At 50.4% G+C, this 23,112-nt stretch overlaps 1 protein-coding gene across 5 annotated transcripts in view; it reads right to left on the bottom strand.

The window, feature by feature from the left end:
* Positions 1-202: 202 nt before the first annotated feature.
* NUP214 (nucleoporin 214) overlaps positions 203-23,112 on the bottom strand; it is a 95,668-nt gene continuing 72,758 nt past the window's right edge. For 3 of the 5 annotated variants that reach the window (XM_043565657.1, XM_043565660.1, XM_043565659.1), the window contains 6 exons: positions 16,701-16,854; positions 9,775-9,927; positions 4,958-5,129; positions 2,865-3,004; positions 2,010-2,034; positions 203-1,484 (listed from right to left, as the gene is read on the bottom strand). In XM_043565657.1, coding sequence (XP_043421592.1) covers positions 1,451-1,484; positions 2,010-2,034; positions 2,865-3,004; positions 4,958-5,129; positions 9,775-9,927; positions 16,701-16,854 — 678 coding nt within the window. In that variant the 3' untranslated portion in view covers positions 203-1,450. The remainder of the gene's footprint in view (positions 1,485-2,009; positions 2,035-2,864; positions 3,005-4,957; positions 5,130-9,774; positions 9,928-16,700; positions 16,855-23,112) is intronic. The other 2 variants (XM_043565658.1, XM_043565661.1) reach the window with 1 other exon arrangement.

Below are 23,112 nucleotides of genomic sequence, written 5' to 3'. Positions count from 1 at the left end.
CATCGCCCTAGGGCCTCCAGGCCCAATTCCAGGCCTCCCGAGTCCCAGTCTGCAGGGCAGGGGCCCCAGAAGCCGTGCTTCACGCGGAACCCCCAGGCGAGCCCTGCAGAGTGGGACCAGGCGGGCCGGCCGTGGCGCGGGGCACTGCGCTGACGTCCACCCGCCCGTCAAGCCAACAGAACCGGCAAGACCGCACTGGCTGTCACGTGACAGGTTAAATCACACGGAGACCTTTTATTAAAACATTTTAAAACAGAACTTTCCAAAATGTAAAACTCTGAACGACCCTTCCTGACCTTCGCCTGCCCTGAACCCGAGCCAACGCACGGTTGCATTCTGGCCTGAAAGAGGACAAATCCTCACGCCGGCTCCGGATGTGGGGCGGTCCTGGTTTGTCAGCAACGGCCTAGGACATCACGGGCCTGAGAAGTAAAACGTGCCCAGACCCGAAAGCGACGGCACCGCCCGCGCTCTGACAGGACCGGAGCCGGAGGCCCCGAGCCATCGCGGCCAACTCTTGGCCGTGCCGCCAGGCAGCAGCGGCGTCTCTGCAAGCCCAGGCCTGCCCGACGGTTATCTGCGCTGCCGCTAACAGACGGCGGGCCGGGCGTGGTGCCCAACGTCACCGTCACCGGAGATAAAGGCTGTCTTCTCGATCAGTCCTCTGCAGAGCAGAAGAAATCGGCGGTGGGCCACACAGCACCCAGGGCCAAGTCGCGAAGCTGAGCGGACGGGGCCGATCCAGGGGCGGCGGGCCTGTCGTCAGCGCCCGCCGGCCTAGCTTCCGCGCGCGCCTCACGGCGACCTGTACTTTGACCGAAGGTGCTACCGTCTCTTCCCAAACTCAGCGGATGCCTGCGTGAGCGAGTTTCTTTCCCTCCACCCAATCACAAAGCCGGGCCTGGAGGGTCCTGATACCCAACAGCAGCGAGAGCACGAGAAGGAGACACCGAGTCACGGCCTCAAAAAGGTGGCCGGCCGGCGCTCGACCTCTTCCCTACACCAGGGCCCGGGCCCGAGGGGACCGGGGGCAGCTGGGGGAAGCTCCCGCCTACCCTCTTCCTGCATCGACCTCCTGTGCTGGCAACTTCGGCCGCCATCCTCGGAGACACACACACACTGCGGGCTGGCGGAAGGCCGCGGAGGTTTCTCAGAGCCACAGCAATGAGGACACCTCTCTCCAAGGCTGGGACCTGACAAAGCCCACATATATTCCGCACGGAAACAGACCAAAGAGTTTAATAGAGGGGGGGCCAGGAAGGGGGACGCGACAACCAACACGAAATCGACAGCAAAACAGACAAGCAGTCAAGCGTCTCTGGAGTTTTGGCTTCTGCTGTTTCTGGGTGTGCTGCAGTGAGAATGTCCACGTTAAAGGACTGCTCCAGTGTTGCTCGGTGACGAGGAGCCCAGAATGCAGTTGGTCCCAGGAAGGAACACGGACACCCACTCAGCTTCTCCAGCCACCGAAGCCCTGGACAGACCTGCAAGGAAGCGCCGGGAGAGAGGCGAATCAGCTGCTGCTCTGAGAAGGGCTTCGGGGCTCGTGCAACCGCCTGCGGTCAGAGTCAGGGCTCTGATCTTCTAGCGACAGCAATTCCGCACAGAAGCACGGAGCGAGGATCAAAACATGAGACCTGGTGATGGGCCTGGAGGCCCGCGGCAGCATGAGGCTTCTGAGACGCTAACGGGGAACTGAGCAACAGCGTCTCCCGGGTCCCGCCACCCGGGCCTTGCTCCTCGGAAGGCACGCTCCGCTCTCTCTTACGCGTGGCCCTCGGGGAGGCCAGGCCCGGCACCTTCTGCCACTTTCCTACCGCGATCAGCAGGTCCACGAAACCCAAGACCTGCCGCTGAACCCCCATGCCTCCAGGACAGGCTTATACACCAGGAAACAGGAAAAGCAGATAAACACGTACCAACAGAGCAAAGGTTAGGAGTCCCATACTCTCACATACCACACGCTCCCCTCTCCCTATCTAACGGCTGGGAACGAGATGGATACTCACGAGTTAGACGATCCAAAGCTGAATCCTGAAAAAGATGGAAGAAGGGTGGAGCAAAGTGAGCACACACATGCCTGAGAGGTGGAGGTGGGCTCCTCCCTCCCGCGGGGAGCCCCGCCGACCCCCACCTGCAGGCCACGACGAAGGTGAGGGGCGCTTCTGGGTTCTTCCCTCCCCCACGCCAACAGTGGGCAGCGGGTCCCTGGCACGGCGCCTCCCGCTCGGCCGCCCTGGGGCCACACGGACCCCTTTCATTAGGAAACTACGTTTTTCTTCTCCCATCACTTGCCGCTTCTCGGTGAGGCCAGAGCAGTGAAGACACTTAGGTCTAGGCCTGGCCCTGCGGCTCACTCTCTGGCCCTTTGGGTAAATAGGCCCCTTGGAGTTTTTGTCTTCGTTTATAAACGAGTGCCACTGCCTCTCCAAGGTGCGGGAGTGCAGGAGTGGGGCACGGGTAAAAGCATCACACACGTGGTCTGCTATCTGAAGAGGCAAGGGTTAACAAATCAGAGACGTTTCACGAAGTCTCTACGCCTTATTTTTTGAGTTTGCCGGCTGGGATTTTTTAAACCAAGGTCTAGTAAGACGGTTATTATTTTGGGTTCTCAAATCTTGAGAGAAAATCAAGCCCGTCTTTTCTTTCTTTGGTAAGAAATGGCACAATGTTACGAATGTAATTATAGCCTTAAAAAACCATTTTGTCTTTGAAGTACTTTCGGCCCCACAGAATACGAAACTGAACAGCCAGGTAAAAACCACTCGTGTTGTTAGGGGTGCAGAGCAGGGGGAGGGGCAGGGGGAGGCATTTCCTAAGGAAAGGGCAGGGAAACGTCGAGGGAACGACGTCTGGCCGCCTACCTCCTCCACCTGATCCAAAGCTAGAGAATCCCCTGCTCTGGGTCCCAAATCCAGAAGTCTGTTGGGACAGCGATCCGAAAGTCGGAGCGTTTTGACTTGCCAGCGTGCCGAAAGACGTGGTGCTGCTGCTGCTCCCAAACCTGGGTTCCAGGGAGAGACCAGACTGTGGTTAGCGTGGCCACGCCAGCACCTGCGGCCCACAAGCCTCGGCCACCCCGGTAGGTCTGGGGCTGCACGGCGCACACGAATCGAGGGGACGTGCTTGGTTTCAACCAGTGGCCTCTCAGAAAGAACAGGCCAGGGCCCAGGGCACACCTCCAGCTTTGGGAAGGAAGAGGCCGGGGGCACAATCCCAAGTGCAACCGGTCCAGTGTGTTAGCTTTCATTCACCGTCTGGAAGTTGGGGGTCATCTGGAAATTAACCAGCACTACAGTTTTTGCTCTCCTATCCCCGGTAATTCTTGGGCTTCACCCCATCACTTAGACATTTCTCATTCATCGGCAAGCCCCTTCACTCAGCTATTTGCCTTCAGCTCCTCTCTGGATCTTTCCATCACGGACTTTCCACGATGAGGTGAGGGTCTCCTGTGAGCGGACTCTTGCGGGGGTCGTGCCTGTTCCTGCTCTATTCCTATCCCAGCTCTAGGCCTCCCACAAACAGTGGAAGCTCCTCAGATGCCCACCAGGGGCAGACCAGGGACCTGGGACATCTCATGCCAGAGCTGGTACTTGTCAGCCCTCTTTGACAAAATGGAATCAACCAGCCAGTCAGGATTTATGTGGGTGAACCACCCCCCCCCCCCCCCCACTGCAAGGCAGAATACGATACTTTTCTACTGGTAAAGAAAATAGCAGGTTTCAAATAAGTAAATAAAACCTCAAGATTCCCAGTCAACCCCAAACCCTCCAACTCCGTAGCACTCTGTGCCGAGCGGTCACTGGAGACATCAGTGTCCATCGGAACCTGCCAAGAATACTGGTTTAAGCTGGTCCCAACGCTCCTTTAAAAGCTTTTCTTAACTTTAATTCTTGGGGTTTCCTGGGGGAAACTTAAAAGAACTTGTACTCTCTACGTGAAATTTAGGAGGCAATACATCAACTCGCTCATGTTCTTGAAAGTGGCCAGTGTTTCTGCACTAGGATCTTTCGTGGGGGGGGAAAGGGTATGAATAAGAACATACTTCGCTTTACTTTCAAGATAAAGACGCTATCCCTTCACCAAGATTCATCCCAAGTACCCTGACAATTCCCCCAAACAAAGCCCCCAAGCCCTCCCCAAGTCTATAGCCTTACGTATCCTGAGTTCCGCGGCCAGGGCCAGGGCCAGGTCTACCAGACGGTGATTTCAGACATAACACGTCTCCTGAACGAGTCACTTCGCCGTCATCGCTACATACATTTATTGGGACTTTGTGGTGCAGTGAAAGCTATTTATTTTCTTCTTGGGGTTTTGGCGACCAGGTTAAATTTCTGGGGCCCTTCAAAGCAAATCCCTAACATGGCGTTTTCAAGGGAGCATGTGCACAAGGCATAAGAGCAGCTTTGAAAGCCGAGCAGTCACCGAGACACTGAAATGTGCAGCCAGTGCCCCGTATGGAAGCTGGCCCACGGGACTGTGAACCGAGTACCCACTCTGCGGGTCTGGAGAGGAGCCAGGGACACAGGAGTGGTTTGCCTCAGGACAACGGGTAGACGACAACAATCCCACGAGGAAAGAACGTGGCAGAAACTATTCATTTTGGATTCCCTGACAGAAGTCGCCACACAGGGGCAATCCTGGCTAGAACGTGGCCAGGACGGGACCGTTTTCCTTTCTTTAATCATCCTTCGGTCCCACCAGGAGAACAGGGGTCTGCCGACCAGCACTTCACGTTTCCAGGGGACGGCGACACAGCTCCCGTCCACCTGCGTACTGGACAGACTGGCCGGGAAGAAATGGGCCTCCCCAGAAAGGAACAGGAGCTCTGGTCTGACTCATTTGCCGATTTCGAGGGAGGGGGCTTCAGCTCAGTCAGGAGAACGGACTTTCCCAAACAGGAGTCCGGGGGCCCCAGTGCTTTCGGCGTCCGGAGGTCCCTCCCCGGGGGGCTTACCCGAATCCTCCTGCGCTGGCGGCCGCAGTACCCTCTCCGAACACTTTGCCTCCCGTCGAGCCCAGAGGGCTTGTAAAGGCTGGGGCTGAACCGAATGCTGGCACCCCTCCAAACCCAGGGGATCCCCCAAAAGTAGGAGGGCTGCCAAACACTGGAGCAGCACCGAAGCCACCTGAGCAAAACAGAGGCAAACAAACAGAAACGGGGAAAAAGAAAGGAGACAGAAAAGAAGACAATGAGTGGTGAGAAATCAAATCGAAGGAGGAAGGACAAAGGGGAAAATGCGTTAGAAGTTCAAATACCAAAAACTGTAACTGGGGGCAACAGCCTTCCTAAATACCGAGCCACCCCCTCCATCGCTCGCAGAGGGGGCGGGTCGGCCAGGGGAGCTCCTGGAACTCTCAGAGCCCAGCAGACCTCATGTTCGCCTGGGAGACCCTCGGCCCTTCCCACGGGCAAGCCGGAGCCGTCAGTGCCAAGTCTCGTGGAGTCAGATCGTCACCAGGAACCAACCTGGCCCGTTTCTGACCCCTTCCCAGCCTCACGGCGCTGTTCTGAGACTCCTCACTGAAGAGGCATTCTTGAAAACTCCAATCCCTGCCCGGCCGTCAAAGATGACAGATGCGATTACTGTCACGACACAGGCTAGGCTGCCAGCATCATGAAAACCCATGTTATGAAGCCATAGGCTCAGTCTGCTCTCGGGAAGAATCTACAAACTGGGTTACAGGAGACATGGAGAGGCGCACGGCACTGGGGCTCGGCCAGGGGCTTTTTATTTATTTAAAGCCTTATGGCTCTCACGTCTCTCCCCACAGAAAAATTCCTTAAAAACCGCTTTCTCTCTGTAGTCGGGAGCTACCCCTCAATAAAAAAGCACACCGAACTTCCCCTGGTGGGGGGAGGGCCGCTGGATAAATGTGGCAAGACCATCGAGGGCCCCGAGAAGAGCCCCCAGGGCCTGGCTCCCCCTGCCACTCATGTGGACACGGTCCCGGGGGCGGCACGCACGCAGGCCGTCATCGCACAGAAATCAGGCTGCGAGGCGACCTCCTCCGACCGGTGGGGACGCCCACCGGGCAGGAAGATGGTACACCCTTCCCCTGAGGGGGTTCCCCAACCCCAAGATACCGCTTACCTCATGTTAGGCTATGAGCAGAGACCCCCAGGGAGTGTCTGTTGAACAGAATGGAATAAACTGGTACAAGCAATGTGTTCTAGCGAGGAGTCTCTTAAAACGAGCACTGGCCTAAGGAGCGACACGCTAAGGGGAAGGAGACAGCGTCGGCGCAGGCAAAGGGGCCCCGGGGACACTGCTGGCACGCATTTTGGGATGCGAGTCCTGCCGTCAGAGGGACGGCTCGGGCCTTCTTATATAAGCATAACCACACCACAAGCTTCTGCTACCTGAATCGGGAAAGATCCAATTCTGGGCAGGAAGAGCTATTAGCAGAATTCTTTTGTTGTTTGTTAGCTGGTGACGCAATCCTGCGTTTATTTACCATTGCCAGTGAGGATACTTTTTGCTCAGGCTCCCGTTTGGGTTAACATTCTAGATTTTAAAACCTCGAGTGAAATTCCAAGCCACGATAATGGAGACTGTTGGGTTACAAACACGAGAGACTGGAAAAAAAAAAAAGTGCTAAAAAACCCCTGCCGTTGAATTATTTAAGACCGATCACAGATCTCGTTACACTTTCTTCCTAGACACACGGGGCTGTATCTAGTGCCCTGTACGCAGTATTATTCAGACTTCTGGGTGGAAGGCGAGTGAAAAATGAGAAGTCACAATGATACAGAAAGTAAACCGGATGGGGGTTGGGGGGGAAGGAGGAGATTAAACACACACACCCACACACACCACATCCACCCCCCCATCACATACACCACACACACACACACACACACACACACACACAGCCCTGAAACAACAAACCTGGGTCACAGTAAAGGAAACAAATTTGCTAATAATCAGTGATAATCCAATACCTGACTTACTGAGGGCCCTCCACGTGCCAGCTACGGTCCCAGGTGCTGCCCAATACTTTGCCTCAATCCTCTCGATAAACCTGGGGTCCCTACCTCGCAGGTGAAGGAAACAGGCTCAGAGAATACTGAGGCACAAATGACAAACAGCTACTTGCCTACGTTCAGCCAGCCTGGCGGTGGTAGCACTGGGACCTGAGCAAGGGTTGAGTGACTCAAGAGAGCGCCCGCCATCGAACCGCCTGTGTCCCTCTGCCTCCCTCCACGGCGACCGCGGCAACAGGGGGTGGGGGGAGCACGGTGGTCTGGGCACAGCATCCTGCCCACCTCGGTCCCCCCTGCAAATCCTCTCCAGCACTATTATTTCCTAAGGGAACTGTACTGAGGGAGGATGGACGCTTCTGGATCTTTCAAAGACCCACTGAAACGGTCCATATCTGAAGTCTGTCTTAAAGCAAAACACCAATCATGACGTCTTAGGCATCTGCTTTTGCCTGGGCAGGAAGGCTGACTCCTTTACTTAAAGCAGCCTTCCTTGTGCTCGGGACCCCAGGGCACCTCTTTCTACAGCAGGAGCCCCCTGAAAACTGCCCTGAGTCCTGCAGTGACAGCCAAAGTGTGAGAGGCACAAGGGACACGGTCTTCCTCCACCCTCGCTGTCACCTCTGTGCCTACCAGTTCATTCACGCCCCCTGTACTTAAAAGGCAGCTTTCTCTGCCGGGAATCCTCAGTCGGAGGGTTTCATGGGGCAAACAATCGAACAGGAAAAATATTCTGAAAGGCAGGAGAATATACTTTCTCTACGACTTAAAAAAATAAAAGCCTGAGATTCTCAAAGTCAATCCTGGCCCCAGGATAACGAACAACATAGAAGAAAAACACGTGACTTGAAGAAAACATTATCTGGTTCCTTAAAAAAAATAAATTAAGCGGGGCGCCTGGGTGGCTCAGTCGGTTGAGCGTCCGACTTCAGCTCAGGTCATGATCGCGCGTTGACGAGTTCAAGCCCCGCGTTGGGCTCTGTGCTGACGGCTCGGAGCCTGGAGCCTGTGTCTCCCTCTCTCTGCCCCTCTCCCGCTCATGTTCTGTCTCTCTCTGTCTCAAAAATAAATAAACATTGAAAAAAAATAAATTAAGCATCACTGACTAATGAACTAAAATTTCTTTTTTCTTTTGTTTTTTAAGCAAGCTCCACACCCAGCGTGGAGCCCAGTGTGGGGCTTGAACTCACGATCCTGACATCAAGACCGGAGCTGAGATCGAGTCAGCTACTTCACCAACCAAGCCACCCAGGCGCTCCAGTGCACTATCGTTTCTTAGTCAAATGTTTACTTTGTTAACTAGGACCCAGAGCTTTGCAGCCGTCTCACCTTTATATCGTTCCCTGTGAGGAAGGGTGGGGGCAAAACGGAGCTGTGATCGTGTCCGGGGCATTTGAAATTCTAGGAAGAGTATCAAAAATCTGGCAACCGAAGACTAACCCATCCAAGTCACAGATCCGAGTAAAGGAGCACAGTGTATGAAAACCATAGCAATTTAGGTTCTAAAAGGCGGGACTCCAGGCACTAATGTGGGACAGTCCTAAGTTAGAGCCACCCATGCATCCGGTCCTCGGCAGGGCCCTTCCTCAGAACGCACATAATTTCAAAGGCTCCCGTACACATGAGGGAGAAGCATCTTGGCTGTTCACCCTTGGGGTCTGCTTTAAAGAGCTCCTTTCTCCACAAACATCTTCCCCCACTCTGCCTCTGATCTTTCGTGGGGGCAGGGGGAGGGAATCTTTTCACATGGTTTTCCATGTAATAGAGGCAGGAATGCAGACCCTCTGTAGATTTGAGATAGATAGAGGACAGAGAGGCGGCTGACAGAAATGAAGTATGTGTTTTCTTTTATCTAAACATGTGCTGCCCTTTAAACTTTTAAATTATAAACGTAGTATATGATTACAGAAAGTCGCCCAGTCCCCCGTGGAGATTTTAGAAGCCATGCTGGGGTAAGTAGCAGTGCTGGTGATGCTCTTAATTCTTGATTCCACCGGGGTGTTTCACCTGTGAGGAGTAACTGCTCTGTATACTTGCGGTAAATGGATATTGTACACGTCATGTAGATAGATTAATGTATGTCATGCTCAAAAGCAAAAAAACAAACAAACAGTGATTTGGGAAAGAAGACAAATGAAATAGACATAAAAAATAGCCAGATCGGGGTGTATGGGCGGCTCAGTCGGTCAAGCATCTGCCTTCAGCTCAGGTCATGAGTTCGTGGGTTCGAGCTCTGCGTCAGGCTCTGTGCGGATAGCTCAGAGCCTGAAGCCTGCTTTGGATTCTGTGTCTCCCCCCCTCTCTCTGCCCTTCCCCAGCTCATGCTGTCTCTCTTGGTCTCTCAAAAATAAATAAATGTTAAAAAAAAAGTTTAAAAATCCCCCAAAACTAGGCCGACCATCTGTCTTGCCCAGGACTGCTAATGGGACACAAGCAGGTCTGTGACTCAGTGCTTTCTGGTTTGTATTTTAGTTATCGCTCTCTTGTATGTTCCCTCACTTTGGTTGTTTTGCGCTTGCTAGATATTTACAATGCTTTCTGCCCTAAGAAGACATGGAGTCCTCTTAAGGGTTCCACTACATGCATTCTGTGCTTTCAACAGGTCTCGGGAGACCTAGAACAGTGTTAGGAGCACAGTAGATGGTCTGTAAATGTAAAGATGAATTGGGGAGAATCCACACTCCAGTCCTGCTCCCCTGAGAGCCACCCTAGAGAGATCTCCTTCCGGGTGTCTATGTGTATGTAAACATACGTTTAAAAAGAACCACAGCTAACAACTCTCAGAGTACCTGTTTTATTTGGAGTCGAGAACCCAAAGCCTTGGGATGCCACACTTCCTCCTCCAGAGCTGAAAGTGCCGGCAGGTTTCTGCTCTCCAAACGACGAGCTGGCAAATCCACCAAATGTCTTGGCCCCGCTGTTTCCGAATAGATTAGAGGTATCTGAAGAAAGGAAGAACATGTTGAGAGCGATCAGAGGGAGAGAAGGGTCCTTATCTACTTAGAGCAGAAAAGACACTGCAGCGAGGTGTTTGAGGGGAAGCGAGCGAGAAGTCTGGGATTCGAGGGAGCTGAGCCGTGGTAAACACCCTCTCTGATGTGCACGTGTCTCGATGACCAGCGGTTGGCCTCTGGGAGCCCAGGTTCCGGATTCCAAAGGCACACGGTACGGGGAGCTGCACGGGCCCCGGGGGAAGAGGCTTCTGCGGAAGCGCACCTGTGCTCCCCCAGGTAATCAGGTCCACCCACCGGCTTCCTGCAAGACTGTCTTCTTCTGAAGGACAGGGCTCGCTTTCACTCCCCTCCTCACACGAAAACCTCGCATTTTGTCAAGCGAGAGAAAACAGAGTCGGGGCCAATCCAAACCAAGCGTAACGGCTTCCGGCTGTCTGCTTTTACAGTCGGGTTGGGCGTGTTTGCTGTTGCCGATCTGCTCAGGGAATGGCAGGCGAGACGAGACAAACCACGGTGTTTCCAGCTCCGACCTGACGGGAGCTGGGGATGTTCCGAGGAACTGAAGACTTCCAGCCTGACTGCCTTTTCCTAAGCGGTTCAACGAAGCCCTTGACCTCTCAGATGCTTATCTAGTGGGTCACTCCCTCTACACACTGAATCCGTGCCAGGAATCAGAGGAATAGAGGAAACGAACTCCTAAAAACTAAGACAGGTGAGGGGTGTTTGTGTCTGTTACGAGAAACGCACATTTGACCATTAATAGGGACGGAACCAAAATCCTGCATGCAGAAACACTTGGGTAACCCAAACGGCACGCTGTTTTCTATCAGGAATTTTTCCTTAACCTTTTTTTGGGAGAGGGGAGAGATAATTCGCACTTCCCCACCGTGTGTGGATGGGTGTTTTATTAAAAGAAGTCTGCGGGGCGCCTGGGTGGCGCAGTCGGTTAAGCGTCTGACTTCAGCCAGGTCACGATCTCGCGGTCCCGGAGTTCGAGCCCCGCGTCGGGCTCTGGGCTGATGGCTCAGAGCCTGGAGCCTGCTTCCGATTCTGTGTCTCCCTCTCTCTCTGCCCCTCGCCCGTTCATGCTCTGTCTCTCTCTGTCCCAAAAATAAATAAACGTTGAAAAAAAAAAAAAAACTTAAAAAAAAAATAAAAGAAGTCTGCACCCACAAGAAGGCAGGGAGAAGCTGTCCTGAAATCGGGTGGAGGCCCAAAGGCAGAGGAGTAGGCAGGGCGCTGCACCGGTGCCCCGGGTGGGGAACGGAGAGCTCACACCACATCACCAAGTGAGAAGTACAAACGTCTGCACGAGACCGGGCTTCCCCGGAGCCGTTCACGTGCTCACGGGGAAGGTGACGGAGAGAAGAGGGGAGTAACTCGCTCTCGAAGTCAGCTTGTTCGAAGAGGTGACCCACCACTAACCTGTCAGTCTCAGGATCCCCCCGCGACCGCTAATATTTGCGGCTGCAATGCTCCTGATCGACAATCCGGGAAGTGGAGAGCCTTATCTCGGGGACACGACCACCTCAGATTTCTAGGCAGCAGTACATAGAGCCCCAGGCCACCCCGTGGTCCCTGCTCTGGAAAACTCCTGCTGGCCGTTGGAGAGCTCGGCCAGGAGTGTGCCAGGCACGGACGGCGGGAGTGGTTAACAAGCTCTTTCTCGTCGCCCTTGTACGCGGTGCCACAACACTATCTGTCCCCCTTTTCTAGAGGGATTCACAGGGGGAGGCTACCAAATGCCCTCTTCAATGCTCCGGGTTAGCTTAGAGGCGACATTTTGTTTTCAGTGGCAGTACACTCGACACTCGAGACGAACGACGGGCTTCTCGGCCACTCCTTTTGCTTGGCATCTCACGAACAGAGAGGACTGCAACCTTCCGACTTTGGTAGTGCTGACGAGGCAGAAATTCCAAACAGCAAATCAATTCAAGTGCAAGATCCGGGGCTGGCTCTCCTCTTGGAGAAATCGGCACTACGGAGCCGAAATGGTTTTCCCGGGATGGTGCTGGGAGACTTAAATTCCTGAAGCCCGAGCACACCGAAGTTTCCGGGTGTCTGCATCCCGTCACCTCCCGGAGATTCCTCTGCCTGCAAGACGCTCTCGGGCGTCACGGCGGAATACACTGGAGTTCTGCAGCCAGCCCTGGCTCAGAATGCCTAGTAGCCGTGGGCAAGGACTTCAGCTTCCCGGGCCCCCGTTTCCTTGGAGATACAGTGGGGACAGTGAGGGGGTCCACACGGCTGCTGTGAAGACTGGAAGAGCTGATGGGCGCAGAGCGCCTAGCCGGGCTGATGGTGGGTCCTCAGAAAACAGAACTTCCCCTCCATTTAATTCTTCCTCCTGCTACAGCCCACTCATGTTCAATATAATAACATGTTCAATATACTAAGACGCGGAGCAGGTCAGTGGCAGAAAATGGAATCCTTTTCATTTTGTCAAGGTCGTGAGAGTTAAAACACTCAAGTTGTAACAGTTTCCCTCTGCGGTCTCTAAGGGAGCTCTGCCCGGTGAAACATTCCAGGATCTAGGCTGCTTGAAGCCAGGTGGCGTCCAGTGAGGTCTGCTTCTCTCCTTCTATCTGTGCTCGACAGCTTCTCTCTGTGTCCTCTCCTAGTGCCTCCGAAATAACGCAGCCTCCGGCTCTTGACATGTGGTGAGTGAGAGGGGAGCTTGGTTGTTGGGACAGTATGTTGTCGTTTAAAGAGACGCCTCTTCACTTGTGGAAACAGCAGCCCGTGGGGAAGCCGGTCTTCGCAGAGCTGTCTGGGGACTCTTGGGAGGTGGCAAGTACAGGGACAACTGGCATCTGCTCTGGGCTTCCTCCTGCTGGCATGACACGGATCCTCTTGGGTCTTTCATTTAGTGAAAACACTTGCATAATCCAACGTCAGGGTCCAACTGAAGTTATGCCTGACATAATTTATCAGAGAAGGAGGTTCTCAAGTAGCTCTTGTCCAGGATACTCTTCCAAGACATTTTCTTCCTTCTTTTCTTCCTTCCTCCCTCCCTTCCTTCCTCCCTCTTTTCTTTCCTCTCCTCCTCCCCTCCCCTCTCCTTCCTTCCTTAATGTTTATTTTTAGAGAGAGAGATAGAGTACAAGCAGGAGAGAGGGAGAGAGAGGGAGACACAGAATCTGAAGCAGGCTCCAGGCTCTGGACTGTCAGTGCAAAGCCCGGTGTGGGGTTTGAACCCATGAACCACGAGATCATGACCTGAGCCGAAGCTGGATGCTTAGCTGACTAAGCCACGCAGGCGCCCCACTTTCCAAGACATTTTCTTAAAGAACATTTGTAAAGGGAGGCTTGTGGGCCCAAAAGATTCTCATCAAACGGCTTCTTTATCCTCACACAAATATGTCTTTCAGGCCTCCGAATAGAAAGAATGTGCTGAGAAAGGTTCTAACCAGTGTCCTTCGGACAAGACTCGAGGAGGCGGTAGGTCCTTATAGGTAACAATTCACAGTGGTGCTGAATTTTTAGCGACCCCGGGAGTAAACAGTGTATCTCTGGTAGAGTCTCCGGGGAAGACAGAGAGCAGAAACCCTTGCAAGGTGGGAGCTTCTGGATAAAGAGCAGGCCAACTCCAAGCAACAGTGTTCCCGGCTTGTCTTTCCCAGTCATGGCAGACGTCTGATTACTTCTCGGAAGTAAAGAGGGCAGCTTCGGGAGCAGGCGGACTGGGGCCTTAATGTCACAAGGGAAACTGCTAGTCGCTTGATCTGTGTTCAGGTATCTGTCTGCAGGGGAGCAAGTTCGATGCTACAGGGAACGAGCCCGAGGGCTGTCAGACAGGAGGCACCCAGGAGGAACCGTGTCCGGCTGCAAAGCCAGGGAGATCCCAGGAGGCAACATGGCGGATCAGGGTTCTGGAAACATAGTCGGACGAAAGCCCGGCCGCTCCACTTAACGGCTGCCACCTCTGTCAAGTCCACACCCCTTCTGGGAACCTATTTCTTGACTGGCGAAACGGGGGCAGGCACATCTGAAAGTACTGTTGTGAGAAGTGGCTGGTCCAACCACTCTGAGCAGCTGGCACACGGAACGCGGTCCCTAAAAGTCCGTTTCCTTCTGCTGGATGTCACATGAAGGAAAGGAACACAGGGACGGGGGGATTGGAGAGAGAGATCACGGTGGACCCCTGTGGCCTCCAGGCCAAGCCGCACAGAGGCACAGGCTTACAGTCAACCCAAAAGGAAGGGTGGGCTCGGCGGGTGGAAAGGAGGGAGGTGAGCCCCGGTGTTGACGCGGGGAGAGTTGGGGGGGGGGGGTGTGTATGAATGACAGCCAGCAGGGCAACTGGCCGAGGCAGAGGGAACACGTTGGGGGGACAGAAGAGTGTATGGGGCAGCTCACTGAGGGCCCGGGCTTTCAAGTCAAGGAGCTGGCAAGTCAGTGGGAAGCTGCCAGGGGTTCTGTGTAGGGTCAGTGGCAAAAGAAAAGTGGAGTTTCAAACGCTCAGCTTGGTGTGGATGTCCAGATGCCAGGGGAGGAGGCTGGAAGCAGGGAGGGGAATCTGGACACTAGTGTGATAACCCAGATGACAACAGGGACACGGCTGCAAGGACAGAGAGAAGCAGCAGAAGAGGGACTGTATGAGAGGCAGGAAGGGAACCCGGAGAGTCCGTCTATACAGCCCGGGAAAGACGTTGCACTCAGAAGCGCCAAATGGTGCACAGTCACCCAAGAGAAAGACGCTGTCCCCAGTGGTTTGCAGAAAGCATCCTTAGTTCTGTGGTGAGGGCAATGCCGGTCCCCAGACGACTTTTAGCTCCTCCTTCTCCACCGTTCTCCTCCTCCTTCTGGGCTACAGAGGCTGCGGCCCCTTTCGCTATCGAATCATACATGCAGTCTTAAAAACAGAATCACGTTAAGCCTTTCCCGTCCCCTTTCAAATTCACTGAAACCGCTCCGCCACATGAAAGTAAACTGCCGGTTTACAAAAGCCAATGCTTAGGAACAGGAAGACGAGCACGTGTGTCTGAGATCAAGAATCTGGTACCATCTTCTGAAGTTTCTGGTTTCATTTTAAACCCGAATCAGAGAATCGGCAACGATGGTGTGCCAGCGAACGACAGACTGGGGTAGAGGAGGCAGCACTGACTTGCGGTGTGGTCCAGTTGCCATGACGTGAAAAACTCGCACGAAGGCTGTGTCTGGGCTACCCAGCACGAGGTCACTGCGTGCAGAACTGGGGAGCAGGCGAGGAGCTGGCTCTCCCGAGCCGATTGCAGGACAGGTAAGAGCCACGGCATAAGAAATGCATCGGCCAGGAGGAAAGGGGTTTTTACAAGGATATGGCAACCTAAGTCTCAACAGAACGGGTTAGTAGCACAGCATCGCAGACGGTAACCTACCTGTGGGCGAAACCCACATTTGTAAGTAGCACGTTAATCAAGTGCCTCTTCTGTGCCAGATGCTGTGTTGTATGCTCGGTGTGGTCTGGCAGAGTTCTAGATCTGCCGCTTTCTGGCTTTGTGACTTAAAAAAAAAAAAATCACCTAACCATCTGGGGCTTGTCTCCTCATTGGAAAATGGAGACAGTGCTGTACAAGGATCCTGTTTTCAAAGTACCTGCTATGGAGCCCTGCAGTTGAGGGCTGGGGAGAAGACGGGGAAACCACCCAGGCGTGTCTCTGGTTCTTGACCCCTGCTTCCAAGCAGACCTGTTTCCATCTGTTTCACGCATCGGGATTCTGCTTAGAAGTTCACCCGCAGACACAAACGGTTTTTGAAAACTGCTAGACTCGATTTTTAAAAATGCTTCATTCTAGGATTTGAAATTCGTCCTGGCAGACTGAAAGCTACAGAACAAAGATTTCTGATTATATAATTTCACAAGTTAAGAGGTCTGTGTCTCTTGACTGTAATCTTTCCTTATATATTACCAGATGGACAGTGACATCAAAACAGCTAATCAGCGAATCTGGAGACTCAGGATCGAGAATTTTACTTTTAACTGCATGAGCCTTAACGCGAAGGAAATATCTGTCCTGTGTGTGGAACATCAGCTTCCGATTCATGAAGATCTTGGACAGCACAGCGGTCGAGAGATGCTCCGTGCGTAGCGTGCTAAACGAGGGACGCAGGGAGGAAGACAACAGGTCCTGAGTTCCCTTCTTAGCCTCCGCTGGCGGTGGGATTTTTTTTGTTTTAAAGATGAAAAAAACCCAAATTTCTTTCATTTCCACCCATGAATAGACGGATCAACAAAGAATTTGAAAAATTAGCTGGAGAAAAAAGTGCCAGCAGAAAGATACAGCTTCAGTGGAAAATAAGATGAAAATGTAAGAGATGGGAAATAATGAAGGCTCCAAGTTTTGGCTAACATTTCTCTATGGCAGCTGAATTTTAAAGCAAACTCAAAGAAGAGTACTACACAACGGAACTCCAGATGCTCCTTCTCTGAGCACACCCAACTTGCTCGGCTGCATTTATGCCTGTCCGGCTGCATTCACTTCAAGTCACTTCAACCCTAAGAAACAGTGATTTGGGCCTTGGGAGAGAAGGCGGGAGGAGCTCAGGGCCCAGATCTTCACCCTGCAGCTCGGATGTCTTTTCACGGTTATGTAGGACATCTCATTAAAAGACCAAAAATAAAAAAACAAAATAAAAACAGATCACACTGCTTTGGTCCGTCTAGAGGCCTTCCAGACCCCCTCTTTCCTTTCTACGCTTGGCACCGAAGCTCTGATACCACCACGGGGGCGACAATGGCATTATGGGGCCAAGGGACCGGGAAAGCGGTCTCAACTTACTTGGAGTGGCTGCAGACCCAAAGCCCCCGCTGGCCGAGCTGAATGGGTTTTTGTTGGCCGCATCCAGGCTGGGTTTCCCTCCAAGGCCACTGAAGAAACCTCCCCCTCTTCCAGTGTTTCCAGACCCAAACACGCTCCCGCTGGAAGAGGGCTGCTGAAAAACAAAAGGGGCAGGAAGCGAGATAGGATGAGAGGTCATCATCAAACGGCAGGCCACATCCGCGGAAAGAAGGCGCTCACAGCTGGGACAAATGGAAAAATCAAGAGCAGTCTGATTAGTTCTGGGACGGATGCTCTAACAACCACAAAAGAAGCTGGACCCTGGACAGGGACTTCCTACGAGTCAGAAGTTCTCAAGCTATTCTGTGTCCACAGTTCTCTGAAAACGTGATTTATGGCAGGAGGGAACTTTGACTGTTTATCTGCCTTGCCGCCTGCATCTCTGCTTGACACGATGCCAGGGGCAGGAAAACCAGCCCCTCAAGAGTTCCCCTAAATGAGAAAGTTTAAAAACATTTCTAGGCGATTATGAACACCACTCATTTTGACTCCTCTAGTATTTGGCTGAACTCATCAGCAGCTGATGAGAAGTGATTTACAGTGTCTTTTCTCCCCATTTGGGCACTTTTATTTCATAATGACTTTCCCATCCTGCAGAAATAAGCTTAAATTAGCTCCATTGTTGAAATGATGACCATGGCTGAATTTTGTCCAAGTCTGCAAATCTTATGCTCAGAGGATGCTGCTAACTTAGGGCGCGTGCTGACTCAAAGCTGTCTCAGGAACCACACGCTTTATTTCTGTCTGGAAATTGGTGCTTTAGGGAAGACCAGTGCTAGGTTTGAAGGACCATTAATATTAGTTAAGTGTGAAGTCTTCTTGGCTGTGACAGAGGCTTTTAGAAATGGGTCACTGCACAGGAACCTTAGAGGAGTGTCCTTCAACGGCAGGCAGAGCGGTGCTGAAGTCCGTCTTCTGTGAAATGGGAATAATGAACTACCCAGCTCAAAAGAGTGAGTTGGGGCGCCTGGGTGGCTTGGTCGGTTGGGCGACCCACTCTTCATCTCAGCTCGGGTCATGATCTCATGATTCGTGAGTTTGAGCCCCGCGTCGGGCTCTGTGCTGACAGCACGGGGCCTGCTTGGGATTCTCTCCACCCCCGCCTCCCCGCGCCCGACGTCCTCTACTCTTGCACACCTCAAAATAAATAAACATTAAAAAAAAAAACCCAACAAAAAACAACCCACAAAATGGCGAGTGAATTAAGTGTGCTAAGAAACGTGATGCACTTTAGAATCGTGCCTGGAATATCACTGTATGTTCAGAAAACGGCTGCTTTTTAATATTTTCACAATGATGACAACAGGCCAACGACTGAGGACGTTCTATATACTAGGTACTTTTCCAAATACCTCACATGTACTTACGTAATCCCTACAAAAGTCACACCTCCAGGGCACCCCCCCCCCCCAGGTGCACAGCCACCACCCTGGTCTGAACCACCTCACCCTGACTCGTTCCCTGGACTACGCAATTTAGCCGGGGTCCTGTTTCCGCTACAGCCCATGTTCGCGCAGCATCTGGAGTAACACTTTCCGGCGGCAGGCAGATCATTAAACTCCTATTTAAAAATTCCACAAGACCCTACGTGATCCGGCCCCTGTCCGCCTCTGACATCATCTTGTATCATATCCCCCCCCGCCTCCATGGTCCAGTTACAGTGGTCTCTTGTATTTGAACGTGAGAGGCTAGTTTTTACTGGAGGGTGATGTACTCATTGTACCTGCTTGTCTCTCCTTCTCTCCCCCCTCCCCAAACCTCTTTGAAACAACAGTAAGAGTTTTACTACGACCATTTAATGATGAGTAATAGCTTTTGAAAACCTGGAATCCAATCCAATCACAAAAGCATAGGCTCGGGGCGCCTGGGTGGCGCAGTCGGTTAAGCGTCCGACTTCAGCCAGGTCACGATCTCGCGGTCCGTGAGTTCGAGCCCCGCGTCGGGCTCTGGGCTGACGGCTCGGAGCCTGGAGCCTGGTTCCGATTCTGTGTCTCCCTCTCTCTCTGCCCCTCCCCCGTTCATGCTCTGTCTCTCTCTGTCCCAAAAGTAAATAAACGTTGAAAAAAAAAATTTTTAAGAAGCATAGGCTCTGATACCTAGTAGCCAGGCTTTGCGAGGAAGGAAGAACATGGCAGTGAATGCAGGCAGCGTGTAGAAAACACCAGACTTTTTAGCTGGCTTCCATGCATCAGGCTGAATGAACTGCCAATCTATGGATATTTTTGCTGTACCCAAAAATGGCAATTTTGGATGCTTCAACCTATATTGTAAAACTATGACTTGAGAAATAATGACTATCTGTAGAAATGAATAGAAGGGCATCGCAGAAGTAGCTGTGAATTAATAGTTACTGCATCCTTATAAATGGGTTATTAGAGAGAGTTCCATGCACTTTAATTGCAGTAAGTTACAATAGTTTTTAAAACTTTAAATTATGGAAAATCTCAAAAGTGTACAGGAAGTAGAAGGGGCCGCCTGGGTGGCTCAGTCAGTCAAGCGTCTGACTTTGGCTCAGGTCATGATCTCATGGTTCATGAGTTCGAGCCCTGCATTGGACTCTGCACTGACAGTGTGGAGCCTGCTTAGGATATTCTCTCTCTCTCTCTCTCAAAATAAGTAAACTTAAAAAAAAAAAAAAAGTAGACAGAAGAGTACAATGCTCCTACCCTATACTTATCCAGTTTCAATGAACTCACAGCCAGCTGAGTCTTTTTTCTTAAGCTTATTTATTTTGAGAGAGAGAGAGAGAGAGAGAGAGAGAGCACACACAATGAGGGAAGGACAGAGAGAGAATCCCTAGCAGGCTCCACACTGCAAAGCCCCATTTGGGGCTTGAACTCATGAACCACGAGACCATGACCTGAGCCAAAGTCAGATGCTTAACCAACTGAACCACCCAGGTGCTCCATCTGAGTTTCATCTATACCTCATTTACTCCCCTCACCTTTTATTAGTATGAAGCAAATCCTAGACATCGTTTCAACCATTGATTCTTCTAGTATAAATCTCTAAAAACATAAACTATAACTATTACGACTATCATGCCTAAAATATTAGCAATAGTTCCTTAGTATCATTAAATAGGGAGTTACCAGATCCAACCTTGCAATGTTACCAAAAAGAAAAAAAATCAAACCTGAATCTCCCGAAGCCTCCAGACCCAACCCCCACTTCACAGGAAGTAACAGAGGACAGGGGGCCAAGTTCACTTGGGAGCTATAACATGGGAATGCAGTCAGCAACCAGACCACAGGAAATTCTACAGAACGATTGACCTGCTTCATTCAACAGCCGAATGATGAGAAACAACGAAAGGAGGCAGGACATGGAGGGGTCACCACCTACAGATTGAGACACTCAGGGGACCTATCATGCAGTCCCAATGTGTGGACTGGATCCGATCCTAATTCGAAGAAACAAATGTAAAAAGGAACAAGAGACATTGATGAGACTCCTTCAGAAAGGCATCTCCCGACTATGTAACCTAAATCCTTTTCCCTGATTACTATCACGTCATCCTGCTTTATTCTCTTTGTAGTACTAACACTATCTGAAATTAAACTATTTTAATAAACACCCATCAAATGCGATCTTCCAATCCATGAACATTGGATGTCCATTTATTTAGACTGTGCATTTCCTTAAACAATGTTTTACAGTGTTCAGAATGTTTTGCACTTGCTAAATTTATTCCTGAGTATTACATACTCTTTTACAGAAAATGGAATTTTCTTGCAATCATTTTCTGATGGTTCACCGCAAAGGCGTAGAAATAGGTTTTTGTTTTTGTACTGATCTTGTATCCTCCAACTGTGCACCCATTCGCTAGTTCTAATAGTGTTCTAGTGGATTCCTTAGGATTTTCTATATATACCTGACCATGTTATCTGCAGATACAGTTTTACTTCTCCCTTTCCAGTCTAGATACCTTTGATTTCATTGTCTTGCCTGACTGACCTCGCCAGAATCCACACACGCCTTTTGAGATTCATCCACAGTGCTGTATGCGTTGGTATAAGCATTCTTAAGTCTTTTTTACGGACTGATATTTTCAGCTCTTTTGGGTAAATACCTAGGACCGGAATTGCTAAACCATTAACATTAGTGTATATTTAACTTACTGACAAATCGCCGAACGGTTTGCCAAATTACCATTTTATACGCCCACCAGCGATACATTAAGAGATCTATTTGCTCTAGATCTTTTCCACGTTCTTTTTGTTAGCCCTTAAATTTTAGTAATTCTAGCAGCTACGGAGCAGCGTCATATTGTGATTCCAATTCGCATTTCTCTGATGACTAACAATGATGGTCAAGTTTTCACATGCTTATTGGCCATTCGTGTACCCTCTTTTGTAAAGTATCCGTCCACGTGTTTTGCTTTCTTTACATATTCTGGACAGAAGCCCTTTGTTTGTTACGTGTATTGTAAATATTTCCCCCCAGTGTATGCCCTGTCCTTTAATTTTATCACAAACTCTTTTGATGAGCATCACTTTGTAATTCTGATGGCAGTCTAGTTTTTACATTTCCTTCCTTTACGGCTAGTGCTTTTTTGTGTTCTATGAAATCTTTGTTTCTCTAATAACGGTTTCTGAGCAGTGGCACTATTGACATTTCGGGCTGGATAATTCTTTGTTTTAGAGGGTTACAGAATGTTCAGCAGCATCCCTGGATTCTAACCCCTAGATGCTGACAGCATCCCCGACTCGTGAGGACCAAACAAGTCTCCAGACATTGTAATTGTGATATTCCTCCAAAGGGGTGAGGGGCAGAAGTGATCCCATTTAAGAACCACTGATCTATTCCAAGGTAGCAAAGATCTTTTTGCCTTTTTACTCTGGTTGTCATGTTTAACATCTCCTCATAACCACACATTATTTCTCTCTAGGTCCTGAGTCTTTTTAGCTGCTTTTGAATTATTCGTTTTGTATTTGGTTCTCAGGAGCTGATCTATGATGTGTGTTGGTATGGCTTTCTCGCATTTATTTCGTGCAGGGTTCACAGTTTCTTTGATTTCTGGATCCCTGTTTTTCAATGCATTTGGAAAAGCTTGGCCATTTTTCTTCAAACATTTTTTTTTTTTTCCCCTATTCCATTCGGTCTCTTCTCTTTCAAGGACTCTGATCACACATACAATGGACTGCCTGATACTGTTGCACAGGTCATTAATGTTCTGTCAGGTTTTTGTTTTTTTTCCAGTCTCTCTGAGCTGCACTTAAAAAAAAATAATTTGTTTATATATATATATATATATATATATATATATATATACATACATACACACACACATACACACACACATACATATATACTTATTATTTTAAGCAGGCTCCATGCCCACTATGGGGCTTGACCTTACCACCCTGAGATCAAGTGTTGCATGCTCTGCTAACTGAGCCAGCCAGGCGCCCCCACTCTGAGCTTCATTTTAGGTAGTTTCTACCGATGTCTGTTCAAGTTCCCTGTTCTTCTGTAGTATTCCCTCTGCTGCTATGCCTGTCTAATCCTATTTTATTTCAGATGCTAGATTTAAACTTCAGATATCGATCAGGACTTTCTATTTATTTTCGTAATTGCCAATGCTCTGCTGAGATTCCTTATTCAACCGTTCTTTTCTCTTCTTGTAAATCCTTGAGCACAAGAGTTACTTTAAAGTCTCTGCCTGCTAATTCTAGTATCTAGACCATCTACAAGTTTTTTCTGGTTGTTCTCTAAAATATGATTGTGGGCACCCTTTGTTTTTGCTGCTTCGCAGTTCTGGGCAACAAGAGATTACACAGCTGTGCAAGTGCTTTCTGCTTTTTGGTCCTGCCTTTACTTCCTTTCCCTTAACAAAAGTGGGGGGTCAGTGGATAGGGATGCTTTTTATATTGAACAAGTTACTGTACTTACAAGTCTTTTAGGCCCTGATCGTTGTTGTTGTTTTTTTTTTAACATCTTTATTGGGATATAATCCATATACCATACAACTCACTGATTTTAAAGTATAAAATCCAATGGTTTTTGGTGTATTACATTATTAAGTTTTTTAAATTGTGGCAAAATATCATCGTGTCATTTTAACCACTTAAGTATACCATTCGGGGGCACTAATTCTATTCACAATGTTGTGCAACCATCACCACGGTCCATTTCCAAGGCTTTTTCATCACCTCAACCCAAATTCTCAACCGTTAAGCATCACTCCCATTCCCGCTCCCTAACAGCCACTGGGGGTCTCTGGTCTACTTTCCTGCTCTATGAATTTACCTATTGTAAATACTTCATGCAAGTGGAATCATACACGATTGGTTCTTTTATGTCTGGCTTACTTTATTTAGCATAATGCATTCGGGGTCCATCCACATGT

This window comes from Prionailurus bengalensis, chromosome D4 (assembly GCF_016509475.1).
Source record: "Prionailurus bengalensis isolate Pbe53 chromosome D4, Fcat_Pben_1.1_paternal_pri, whole genome shotgun sequence".
In the NCBI taxonomy this organism is placed as follows: Eukaryota; Metazoa; Chordata; class Mammalia; order Carnivora; family Felidae; genus Prionailurus; species Prionailurus bengalensis.
This window is presented reverse-complemented; position numbering and strand designations above follow the sequence as displayed.